Source organism: Bacillus rossius, chromosome 1 (assembly GCF_032445375.1).
Source record: "Bacillus rossius redtenbacheri isolate Brsri chromosome 1, Brsri_v3, whole genome shotgun sequence".
Taxonomy (NCBI): domain Eukaryota; kingdom Metazoa; phylum Arthropoda; class Insecta; order Phasmatodea; family Bacillidae; genus Bacillus; species Bacillus rossius.
The window spans coordinates 303,803,385-303,817,091 of NC_086330.1; the positions used below are offsets into that span (position 1 = coordinate 303,803,385).

A 13,707-nucleotide genomic window follows, 5' to 3' on the forward strand; every position below is an offset into this window, starting at 1 on the left:
TGACTGTGAGGTGGGTTGGGAAGCTTAGGAAAGGATTGGAGGAGAGGTACTGTGGGGATGGTGAAGAGTCCACTCGCCACCGGGCAGTAGCCTAATTGTGAGTGCAAAACTATTATTATAAATAAATGCAAGAAGTATCTCTTAGGCTTTACCTCTTTAACATATTTTTAAATTTGCATTCTAAGTATTAACATTCAAGAAACTTTGATTTGGTATTATCTATGTACGTTTTTAATAATTACTTCATCATTACGACAACTGGTGAAGTCACCAAAAATACATATCCTTAAGTTAGTTACCTAAAAACACCAAAACATCGAAACTGCTCATTATTTTATGATCCCGTCATTACAATCAAAAAAAATTTGTTGCATGAATTAATTTTTTGTATCAATAAGTAGGGTCATACAAGCAAAATATTGATTTAAGTTGTCAGAACTACTGAAGCAAAATGGTAAAAGAAGCAATTTAAACAACACATAGGTACAGAACCTTTTGCAAGTGAGGTGGAAAAGCAGGAAATATAGTTGGAAGAGCATTCTCCCATAGTCTGACATAACACGGAGATGTCCTGTCGAAACACTCGTTAGCAAAGTGAGAAGAGCATAAAACACTCCTAGCTGACGGTTCCCAGTTTTCCCTTCGCACAGCTTTTATCCACTGCTGTCGCTTCTCTAAGTCTTTCGGAAACCTGAAAAAAGATACCATTGCACTTGTTAGAAACAGTAATTAAGGGCCACCAACCAGCTTTACACAAAGAATATCGAGATTTCAAGATAAAATGTGCATTTAAAAATTAAAGGGAGAAAATTTGTTTTCTTGAAAGAAAAAAAATTATAATGGTCATACTGGTAGTTTAAACTCTGTGTAATGCTAGCTTTCAAAACATGCTAGCAGACCTACCAAAGTTATCTATTTCCTATTTCTCTAAAACTGTTGAAAACTATCATCGACAAAGGGGTAAGCCTATACAATTATTTTCAAACCAAAAATTATATCTTTGCTGAACGGGTTTGTCTTAGAAATGGTGCAATTACAATTGATGCACTGATTAAGAGTATGCTGGAAGACTATGAAAGCAATTATGTATAGATTGTGTAGGAAATGTAGAAAAAAGTATGCAAAGTGGAAAAGTAGTGGTAGGACAACAGCCTGGGAATGTATGAAGCAGATGGGAAGGGAGCTAGAAAGTAAAATAAAGCAGGCAAAACATGATTATTTAGGGAACATAATGGAATGAGGATAAAGGGAGGCCTGGCAGTTACAGACCTGAGAGTCTCATATTATGTACGGGGAAGGTAACGGAGAGATTAGTGGTGCAGTATGTGGTTAACATTATGAATGAGAGGAATTGGCTTCAGGAGTACCAACATAGTTTCAGAAAGGGTTATTCATGTGTGACTCAGTTGGCAGGTTTTTTGAGGATATTGTGCAGGAAGTTGATGAGGGGAAGCAGGTACCGGTAGATGCGTGCTTCATAGACTTTGAAAAGATGTTTGACAAGGTGTCTGATGCAATGATGATGAGTAAGGTAGACGATCTGCTAGAGGACAAGTCGTTGGTTAGATGAATTGGGGACTTTCTCAGGGGACGAAGTCTCAGATTGTGAGAGTGGGGAAGGCAATGTCAGAGAAGGAAGAGGTTACGTCAGGAGTACCGAAGGGAAGTGTGTTGGGACCTTTGTTAGTCACCATAATGATAATGACATGGTATTCAATATAACATGCTTGTATATAATATGCTTGTGAGAACTGTAAGGGAGTGGTATGTTCTGCGGGAGAAGCACTATCAATGATAAAAGGCCTGAGACAGAACATTTAACGTATGGTAAACTACAAGGATGTTTAGCACCCTTGCTGTTAAACAACACAATAAATGATCTTCCAAAGAATGTGATATCAAGTCATATTATTTATTATATTACCATCGTATAAATGTTCATACTACTCGATCTTGATAGGTTAAATGACATTGTTAAAACTTATTTGCATGAAGATCAAGAATAGTTTGTTCCCAATGGTTTTATGTTAGATATCAATAAAACCCAAACTGTAGCTTTTTATTTTTTTTTAACAAATGTTACAACTGAATACAGAATAAAAAAAATTCCTGGTTCGGTCTGTAAAAGATGTTAAATTAACTTGGTTGGCTCATATAAATGTAATAACAATAAGACTGTCATCTATAGTACACTTCTAATGAAACATAAACTAGGCCTACATACTTCTGTATCTCGTTTATTATCAAGATTATGTTGCAAAACGACAAAAATAGAAATGCAAAACTACATGACCATGATTTTATAAGTAGGCCTACTTCTATTTTGCCAAAAATGTGTATGTATATATTCTGTATCCAGTAATAAAATATATTTATACTAGGCCCAAACAAGAGGCATGTTTTAACCTAACCTGAACACTCGAGGATAATGATTAAACTTACTTGTGAAAGGTTATTTTCTTCTGTTTTTCTACTTCCAGCTGTTCAGCCCCCTTCCTTGCACTCCTGTTCGTGCACCCATATGCCGAACAAGACGACATTTCACGTAAATACACACTCCAAGAGCTCGAATTCCCATCCAACACGATCCAACGTTAACACAGCTGTCCTAATTTCAGTAAAACACTTCCAATTTGGCGCTAAAAGTTTCCACTTAGTATATAGAAATGTAGTTTACTACATACTCTTGTACACTATCATTTTTCTCGAGTCAACAGTCTTTATTTGTTTAATATTCATGCACTTTTCCAACACCATACATACATCACTTATGAGAAAATGTGATTTTCTTCATGAAACAATATGACGGCGACCTTCTTCCCCCTTACGTCCCCTGGCTTCAGCAGAGATACCCCCAAACTGTGTTTATGCTCCATCTGTAACTTTCTCTAATCTCTGGGGGCAACTGCATGCTTATTTATTATTACAATTTACAGCATTACATTATTACTGTTAGAATATACTATGACTTAAGCTTAAAGAGCGCTTATTATAGTGCAAGAATACATATAAATCAGTATTTTTAAATTATACTTACCACTAATTTTACTCGTATATCGATACTAAATATTATAACACACACGCCTCATAAACATTGCTCTCAATATGGTCTACAACGAACGAGAGCAAGTAGTTCAAAACACAGCCACCAGATACTGCTCCAATGCAGATCAAGTAAGTGCTGCCTCCTATGGTGTTTTCAATGTACTTTTAAAGATATCGATAGGTGGCCTTATTAAAAGCATGGCCTTATTTGGGTCAACCACCTTATATGTTTTTCGCATTCAGTAGATTCGTTATCAAACATTTTAAACAAGTAAAATTATAAGACCAGAACAAGCCACTTTAGAACTCCGACTAAACTATCACAAGCCGGAGCACGTTCATTCCTGTTAGTGTGATTAATTTGGTAGAACGACAGTTGCGTTGCGGCGAAAATAGGACATGTTGCAACTTTTTAATCGCTGCAATTGTGTAGCTGCATGATATGCGCTTGTATTTGAAACAATAAGTTCTATTGTTAGAGCTGAAAAATCACACTACTAGAATTTGCTAGTGGAGGCCAAGCCTAAGAATAAAAATAATTTATCAAACAAAAAATCACAAATCCTTTTCAAATACATCTCCTCTGTTTCTAATGCATGCTCGACACATGTCTGATTTCTACCGTCGTGGTGCAGAGAGTCATATCATGTTTCATTTTTGAAAAAGCAGTGTTGATTCACTCCATCAATTCTTCGTTTTTATCAATCTCCACTTTATACACCAGCTCTTTAGCACGTCTCCAGACAAAGAAATCTAGTGAAGTTAGGTCTGGGGAACATGCGGGCCATGAGATGGGCCCAAGTCTTCTAATCCATGAGTTGGGGAAGTTTGTAGAGTGTGTGCCGGACAGCCATCATTTTTGAAGACCATTGGAGGATGATTTTCTTTGAATACCGGCATGTCGCTCATCAATTCTGGTAAGTCATTCTGCAGGAACTCAAGATAATTATCGCTGTTGAGAGTGTCTGGCACATAATGAGGTTCAATTAGTGCTTCCTGATCACACCTGCCCAGACGTTTTCTACAAATATGGTTTGATAAGATGTTTGTCTAATCGCATGTAGATTTTGGCCTTTTTATTGCTAATTGTGAAGGTTGTGCTGGTTGAAAATCCTCTCTAATGTAAATTTTGTTTTATCAGTCCACAAAATGAGTGTCAAAAATTGCCCAACTTCTACATCAAAATGTAGGAGAAAACAGTAGAACTGCAATTATCACTCTTCATCCCCTTATACTAAACCTGAAGAGAGAAATTGGTTGGAAAAAATGTGAGATGACTAAACTTCACGACGATTGTGGGTCTTGAGCGATACCTTAAGAACAAATAAGACAAAAATCTATTTTGCAAAGGAGAAAAATGAAAAAAAAAAAAAAAAAAACTCTTTTAACCTGCCCATTGTTCAGTGAAAGTTAAAAAATGGCTTTATATTCTTAACCCATATTTCGTGTTATTTTAAATGAACATAAAATGAGATATTAGGATGGGATAAATGTCATAAATTATATTTACCTTGAACCAGGGGGTAGTGAAAAGGATGCCTTTAATGTGCATGAACTACTGACCATTCTTTCCATGTAGAAACACCCAGGTCACGAGCCACTTTACATATACTGATGGTAGGATCTGCTCAAATGCTTGCAGTATGTTTTTGTCTATAACAACATGATACTGCCTCACATTGACTCGTGGTTCTCTAAAAAATTAGGTTGATAGTGTCTCATAGTCGCCGAAAGGTGTTTGAAAACATGCTTTGGTGTGGCACACATCTGTTGTTGCAACTCTCTGTACATTCTTTGCGCTGCACATCTATTTCCATCGGCCCAGCCATACACAAAAACAATGTCAGCGTTTCTTCGTTGCTGAATTCAGCCACTGTGATGATAGCACAGTAAAAATAACAAACAGTCCAACCTATTGTAACAGATAATCAGTGTTGTTAAAAGTACTCGGAAAAAGTAATTGGGCTCAATTACAATTACTGTGGTGATAATGTAACTAATTACAAGTAAAAATTACTTTACATAGAAGTAATCAGTAAAATTACAATTACAATTACAATTACTTTCCGCTACCATTTTAAAACTGACCTACGATTCATTTTTTTTACACTTTGTTACATTAATAAACATACGTACATATATGTTTTGTTAAAAAATGATTTCATGTAATGATTAAATTTATTTTCTTTAATTAAATGTATAGTATTTGAGGACAAACTTGTTTGAATAACATCAAAAGACTTCATACAAGTAGCTACCTGTAATAAAAGTAACACTCTTTAAATTTTGGAATTGACCTTACAAAACAATTGCATTTTAAAGTTATCATCAGATAGATTCCCTCTCTTGATGGCAAAAACATTTTAACCAACACTAAAAAGACGCTCAACGGGAGCACTTGACGTCAGCGATGTGTTAAATTTTAAAAATGCAGATTTTAGGATAGGGTAATGTTGGAGACACTGCAAGTCACTTTGGCTCTTCATTTTTGATCATAGATGTTGTGCATACGATTGTAGCACTACAAGCGTAAAATTATAAACTTTACTAATACAAAAGTGTATGATCTTCTTGTTCTTAAATGTATTCATTATACGTTCCGAGAATAAAAGTAACAGCAAGTAAATATAAAGTATCGATTACCTTAATGTATCGATTACAATTAATGTTATGTATTCCAATTACAAGTACGAATTACATTTTTTAAATGTAATTCATTACAAGTATAAATTACTTGAAAAGTAATCGTTACAAGTAATCCGATTACTTGTAATTCGTTACTTAACAACACTGCAGATAATGTAACAGAACTCAACAATAACTAAAACAATGAAATGGATCACAATAACGTGAACACGTTTCATTGTAAGAGCAGTCAAATCTCAACTAAATTAAGCGGCGGTTACGCACGCCCCACACGACTTGAAGATCTAACTTTCTTTGACAGAAAGAGAGAGACGAACAGGAAACAAATTCCTTTTCCTGCTCTTTGAATGCTAATTTGGCACCATTGAGTAAACCACACAATCCTAAGGAAAAAAGAGTCATACTTGAGCATGGTGTTGTGGTATAGTGTGTTATACAAATGTAGTACACTGTTGTAATAAAAAATGACTAGATAAGTTTTTAAAAGCATTGAACTTCTTGAATACAATTATTTTTTTGTAAAATTAATTTAATATTAATGTTTTTGTATATTTGTTTCCATATTTTATGACTTTATGTTCAGAACTAATTCTTTAGTCATTCTTTGTATCTAATACTGCCTTGCATAGAAGAAGGATGTATCAGGGACTAAACGTAAATAAAAAGACCAAATCTAAAACACGTGACAAAAATCTGTAGGGGTTAAGATGTCAAATTTTGGTAAAAATTAACAAAAATATAAAAAAAAATTATAACAAAAAATTTGCACTCCTAGGGCCTTTTTTACTCAATATGTCCACCAGCATGCTTATTCAGTTTGTATAACACTCTACAAATCACTATGTATAAGCAAAAGTATTGTTGATTGTTTATGCTTCGTGTTAAAAAAGATTGAAATTTGTATATGTTATTTGTATATTTTTATCATAATCACAAAAAAAATAGAATTTTGTAGATGATGAAGGAAAGTTGATGCCTGCATAGTGTACGATTGGCACTGAGCTCGTACCGGGCACGTGTGACCTCAGGACGTGAGGCTCGGCATAGCGCTGCCCTTCGTGCCCTCGGCAGAGCCGTGGGCCGGAGACGAGGCCTTCCTGCCGCTCCCGCCCACGGAGGCGATCCGGCGGGGAGCGCTGCAGGACGTGCCGCTCGTCGTGGGCGCCAACACCCGCGAGGGCCTGCTGCTGCTCAAGGAGGTCGCCCACAAGCTGCCCGAGGTGCTGCGGAGGGTCGACCAGGGCTTCGAGGCCGTCCTGCCCGCCGACCTGGACTCCTCGCAGGGAGCTGCGCAGAGGGCCAGGAGCCTCTACTTCGGGCAGCGGCCCGTGTCCGTCGAGACGCTGCCGCAGTACGTCGATGTGAGTGTAACCACCATGTCTTTATTTCATCATTAACATATGCTTAAATAGAATTAAAGAAAGTTTCATTGATAGTAGACTTTTGGAACTCAAATGTTTACACATAGAAATTTAAATAATGATACTGCTATAAAAAATAAAACTAAACATTATATATTTAATTTTTTAATCAATTGTTTAATACTTTCTTCTTAAGTCAATTATTTGATGATTTCTTTAAAACAGGTCATAAATTTATATACATATATTAATGATAGTAAATACATGAAACACTCATGTTACGTTTGTATGAAAGACATGCTTAAAACATGTACAAACCAGTGTTAAATATAGACTACTTGGAAAAACAATTATAGCAGCTTCTGTGTTTGAGACACGCCAGGCCATAAAATGGAGAGGAAATATGCTATTATAGCCCACTAAGGATTACAGGAATCCTTTCTCAACATAATCTCTTTACAACCTATGTAACCAAGTTGCTCTAATTCTCTTAGTCTGTCTTGGCTTGTTATTCTTTTAAATCCTGCAAGGGAGGGCTATAGTTCCACGGACAAACCTCTTGGCTATACGTCCCTGAAACCATTCATTCCAGCAATGATCCATACTAAGCTCATCACCTTTCATTATTTCTAATGATCCAGATGTTGATGATATGCAAAACCATATTCCATCATTAGTTGCAGTACAGCATCCAGCTTGCATTCTACCGCTCGACGGGACATGGAAACTTGGCATTAGATATATGTTAATGTTGATATATGTGGACTAAGGTAACTAATATGACAGATATTTGTAGTTGCTAGCACAAAATAGCCATATAAATATAGCCTATTGATGAAAATCATAGTGTGAAGTGGAATCTATATAATAGTATGTCCTGGCACATAAGTGGGGGTGGGGTGTTGGTGGTGGTGTCAGCCATCTTGGATTGTGACATCATAGTGGCCATCTTAATGATCTTGACCCCAGCAGCCATTTTGGATCCACCATTTTTTTTCCACCATTTTAAATTCTGGAACATTCTACTATTTTGTTTTTGGATTCTATAACTTTCCGCCTTTTTTAATTATGACATTGTCTTTGCAATTTTTAATATGGCCTCCATCTTGAAAATCCATAATTTTTAATTTAGAAAATCGGGAAAATGCTGAAAATTAATAAAAAAATAATAATTTAATTAAATTTTAATGTAAAATAAACACAATTCAACCATTTGGAAAATTATGATGTCCCCATTGCACTTAACGCTGTGGCCGTCATCTTGAAAATCCTTAATTATTATGCCAGAAATTTAAGTAAAAAATTAAAATTTATAAAAAATAAAATTAATACAATTTAATAAAAAAAGGTACCTACAACATGAAGTCCTCAGTTAAAACTTGGTGCAGTTATTCAATTAAAAATGATGTATCTTTGCTCACAGAAGCCACTAGCAGACTGACCTCCCACCACTAATGCCAAGAAATATATTATGTCTGCCTCCATATTAGTTTGATATTTACTTGCTAGAGTGCAGTATTAATATTACTGTGGTATCCACAATTTTTTAAGTCTGTAATTATTTGGCAAAAAATTTTGAAAAAATTCCAAAAATCATAAAATGCATCATTTATTAAAATAATATTTATTTTATTAATTACAGTGCTGATCCTTGCTCAATGCAATATATAATTTCAGCTAAGACATCTATTTTATTAAAAATTATCATAAAACAACCAAATTACAGCTAAAAATATTTATTACATAAATTATACAAGTACATAAACATCTTTGATTTCACAGGCCTGGCCCAAGAAAACTTGCTATAGGGGAGAGTGGGGGAAATCCGCCACATGGGAGAAATCCGTCACCCTTAGAATCGAACGAGATGCGTGTGCTGGAGTGAAGTGGATTGGTGCGAGATCTAGTGGAAGGCGTTTGAATATGGTGTATTAGCTTCTGGTCCGGTTTTGGCTGTATGGTAGTTTCATCGAAAAGAAATGTTTTTTTTTTTTTTCCCCCCTGTATTTTAATCTGATTTCTGGACTCGATTTGGAGCAAGGTAAGGGGAGTTAAATATTAAATGAGACATGTAGTTATATTTACTGTTAAATACTTATTATTAATAAGTACTTTAACATATTTGTTGGTGTAATAGTTATTTAGGTTATGTTAAAAAAAATGGTGCAAAACAACTGAGGCAATAGCACCATGGTGGCGATAATACCCCAAGACAAATTTGCAGGCAACAAATCTTAAATTAATATATTTCAGATGCCACAGACTAAGAAAAGAAGAACATATCTAAACGGAAAATTAAACAATATGCTGTACGAGTTTTCGTCAATGGTTCCACCAGAATATAAACTGGTCAAAGTGCCGCAAAGTATCATTTACATTCCAGTCGTGAAGTGCGCACACAAAGTCGTCAGAATCGTTGACCAGCGAGGATGCTAAAGAAGTTGCATTTTGTCTACACTTGAAGAAATGGGCATAAAGTTTGTGACACCGAGCATTTATAAAATAAATCGCATTGGCATGCAAAAGACCAATTATCTACCAGATGTCGGTGCATTAACAACTGATAGCGTAAATTTTCTTTGTGGTATAGATCACAGGCGAAATTCTGAAATTGGAAGACCCGGTCATTTTTGTTGACAGCATTACGAAAATGGAACTGCACGAGCACCAGCCTTTTCTGCTTCGGCTGTGCGCACTACCGTTTGAAGTACGTATCGTTGTACAGCATCACAATATCTGTATTTTACCTTTGCAATTGTTTCTATGTAAAAGAGGTACACTACCAAAGACAGGTGGCACACATGTGACAACGACAATATCTTGCAATGGTATTCTTCACCTAATCGAGCACATTACATATTTACTCAGTGGCGTTGAGGTATACCAGACAAGATATGTGGGCATTACTTCCGCTATGCAAAATTACCTTTCGCTCATGCCAAACGAACCAGTAGCGTAGCTAGGATTTCTGTTTTTTTTTGGGGGGGGAGGGGGGGCACAATTTTCTCTTCACCCATCCCCTCCAATAAAGCGGGGGGTCCGGAAAAATTGGGATTTGAAGGTGCAATATGAGGCTATGCTAGCAGTTTTCTAGGCTTAATTGTAAAAAAAAAAAAAACTGTTTAAAACTTTTTATGGAGGAAAGATTTATCACCAAGTTTGATAAATTTAAAAAAAGAGGATATTTTAATCATGTGGCTTTTATGTGTAGATCTTTAAGTATAGATACTCAATTTTTTTTTGTAAAGTCAGCCTGCCCAGTGTATTTTTAAACCTGAAAACCTGACAAGATACAAAACTACAGAACTGTTTCTGGATGTTTTTCGTTCGATTTAAAGAAAATCATAGTTACAGCTTAACAAAATTTTAGCAAGTCTTTTTTTTCTACTAAGGTTGGAAATTGACCTCATTTCATGACAACTGTAAGATTTTGTGTGTGTATGTGTGTGTGTGTGTATGTATGTATGTGTGTGTGTATATATATATATATCTTCTATATATATAAAAATGAAACCCGTTTTCCTTGGTCACGGCATCACGCGTGAACGGCTGGACCGATTTCACTAATTTTTTTTTTTGTTGTGTTTGCTATGGTCAGGAGAAGGTTCTTATGAAAGAAAAAATTAAGAAAATTGTGCGGAAAATTAGAAAATTATGAATAATGAATTCCTATTTCCCTTGGTCACGCCATCATGCGTAAATGACTGAACCGATTTCACTAATTCTTTTTTTGTTGTGTTTGTTATTGTCACGAGAAGGTTCTTATGAAAGAAAAAATTTAACGGAAAATTAGAAAATTTAAGAATACTGAACCACCATATATAAAATTATTTCCAAACTACCCCAACACTTTGTACAATATAAATATTTTTAAAGTAACCTTATGACATTCAGCTTTAAGCGTTTACAGTTTCCAGTGCGGCTTGCATTTGCAATGTCAATAAATAAATCGCAAGGGTAGTCGCTAAGTGTATGTGGCATCAACCTAGAAAATCCATGTTTTTTACATGGCCAATTATATGTCGCCTGTTCCCGTGTCGGAAAACCATCAACATTATTTATTTACGCGCCAGAACATAAAACTAAAAATATAGTTTATCAAAAAGCATTAGAGTAGAGAGAAGCAGTGAGGGGTACAGAGACTATTAGTTGATTTATAGAGCGCGCGTGGTATTGAGCTCATTGTTTACTTAAAAATGCCAAGTTGTTCAATAGCAATTTGTAAAAACATTAGTGGAATTATTGAATCCTATGGAATAAACACTATTTTGACAATATATATTTTGTTTTTTATTTAATTAAATTAGTAAGGTCCTTTTCAGTTATAGTGATACCAGGGAATTATGGATTCATTTTTATATGGAGGATATTATAGATTCCAGTTCAAATTGAATAGGTACTCATACCTAAGATAGGTCAGCTATACAAAATAAAGTAGTGCATCATTGCTACGCTAAGGCGGTACGAAGTTCGCCGGGTCAGCTAGTGTGTGTGTGTGTATATACATATATATATATATATATATACACACACACTAGCTGCAGTACCCGGCATTGCCCGGGCTGAATATATTGTCCGCGAGTTACAGCAAAATGGATAGCGATATGTCCAGTGTGGTGGACATTAAGAAGTGACACATAATTACTTTTTGTGTATCTGTGACCTATGGTTCTCTGTTTTCACATGGCGATCGGTTGAAAGGTTTAGAAGTTGATGCGCTACAGCGCCATCTAGCGGCGAGTTACAAAAAAATTGTTAGCATAAAAACCTTCTCCATGATAAAAACACTTCGATGTGCCAACTTTCATGGCGATCGGTCAAACGGTGTAAGAGTTTATCGACGACATACATGCCAACATCCAATTTATATATATTCTTATATTTCGAAATTTTGGGGCTTTCACTTTTGCGGAAAGTGGATGTTCAGGACCTCGAATGGTTTGGAACACTCCATCTCTAAAGAATAGATATTTGAAATTCCTGAAATTGTCGAAATTTTGGGGCTTTGTTCCCAGAGGGGGGCGGGGGGTTCGAGGACCCTGAATGGCTCGAAAACACTTAAAATCGAAAGAGATAGATTTTTAAAATTTTTTAAACTTTTGAAATTTTGGGGCTTTAACCACCTGTGGTGGGGGGGGGGGGAGGGTTGACGTTGAGGACCTCGAATGGCTCGGAAACACTCCAAATCGAAAGAGATATAAAGGAATATAAGAATGTAGGCATTTACTGTACTCCTATCTACCATAATAACAATATTGACAAATAGAAAGCTTATTACCTACCTATTAATAATTATCGAAATAAATAAATAAATAAATAACTCTATGTTTAAGAATTTACGTACATACATAATATTAAACTTCAAACTATACACACCAAAAAAAAAAAAACTAAGGATGTTTGTGAAACTATATTTATTTGTCATAATGTTTAAAACATTTGTAGGATTTCTTTATATGTAAAACTGTGGTGGCAATATTCCGCTTATCCAAAGGAGTATAGAAATTAATAGAGACATCACTCCCTGTACACACCACAAATCTTTGAATTAAGTATAAAAAAAACATAGTCCAAAATGAAACAAAAAGTATAAATAACAACTAATTTGACAAAAAAATTATACAACTGGAATGACAATGTTAACATCCGCCTGAAATTTAATAGAAGTAGTTAGGTAAGAATATATATATATATATATATATATATATATATATATATATATATATATATATATATAAGAAATTAAATTAAATTAAAACATACATAAATAAAATTATCTCACACTCAACCAAACATAATGTTTAATATGAAATAAAGGAAGATGGCAATTACACATAACTATTCTAATTAATAAAAAAAATTAACTTTCCTGAAATAGTTAAATTCAAATTTTTCAACAATATATTACATAATTGATAAATATTTCTGGTCTTCGGTCTCAGCAGCCCTAAGACTCTTGATGCTCAGCAGATAAATTATAAACACTAAACCAAACTCCTTGCAAATAAGTAGGTAATGTAAAAAAAAATAACAATATTGACAAATAGAAAATATTAGTAGGCCCTACCTACCTATGAATAAATTTCGAAGAAATATATAAGTTTAAGAATTTATGTACCTACATAATATTAAACTTGAAACTATCCACACAATAAAAACCTAAGAATGTTAGTGAAACTAATTTTTTTATTTGTCATAATACCTAAAATACGTATGTTTCCATAATGAAACAAAGTATAAATAATGACCAATTTGACAAAAAAAAATTGTACAACTCGAATGACATTGAAAACATACACGTGAAATTTAAAAGAATTATGAGTGCCCTAGGTAGGGAGGAAAAATATATATAGAAGAAATTAAATTTAAAAAATGGGTGCGTGTACTTAGGTACGCGCATGTGAAGTTATACTTCTTTGGCATCATTAAAAAATAGTTTTTAATTGCATGCAAAAATATTGCATGGAGTCCCTCCGCGTGGAAGAAGTGAAACTTCGTAATGTGTAAATGAAAATAGGAAGGGGTAGAAATTAATTTTAGTGAAATCATATTGTATCAAATCAAACTAAAAAAATAAAGGAAATAAATTTGTAACGATTCATAGATTGATCTTCAGAGAGAGAGAGAGAGAGAGAGAGAGAGAGAGGACACCTAT

General features: G+C 34.7%; 1 protein-coding gene across 4 annotated transcripts in view; it reads left to right on the forward strand.

The window, feature by feature from the left end:
- LOC134527842 (esterase B1-like) overlaps nucleotides 1-13,707 on the forward strand; it is a 213,552-nt gene that overhangs the window by 174,552 nt on the left and 25,293 nt on the right. For all 4 annotated transcript variants that reach the window (XR_010074298.1, XM_063360795.1, XM_063360793.1 and 1 more), the window contains exon 7: nucleotides 6,720-7,052. Coding sequence is in view for 3 of the 4 variants with exons in the window: in XM_063360795.1 (XP_063216865.1) it covers nucleotides 6,720-7,052 (333 nt within the window). In the remaining variant the exon portion in view is untranslated. The remainder of the gene's footprint in view (nucleotides 1-6,719; nucleotides 7,053-13,707) is intronic.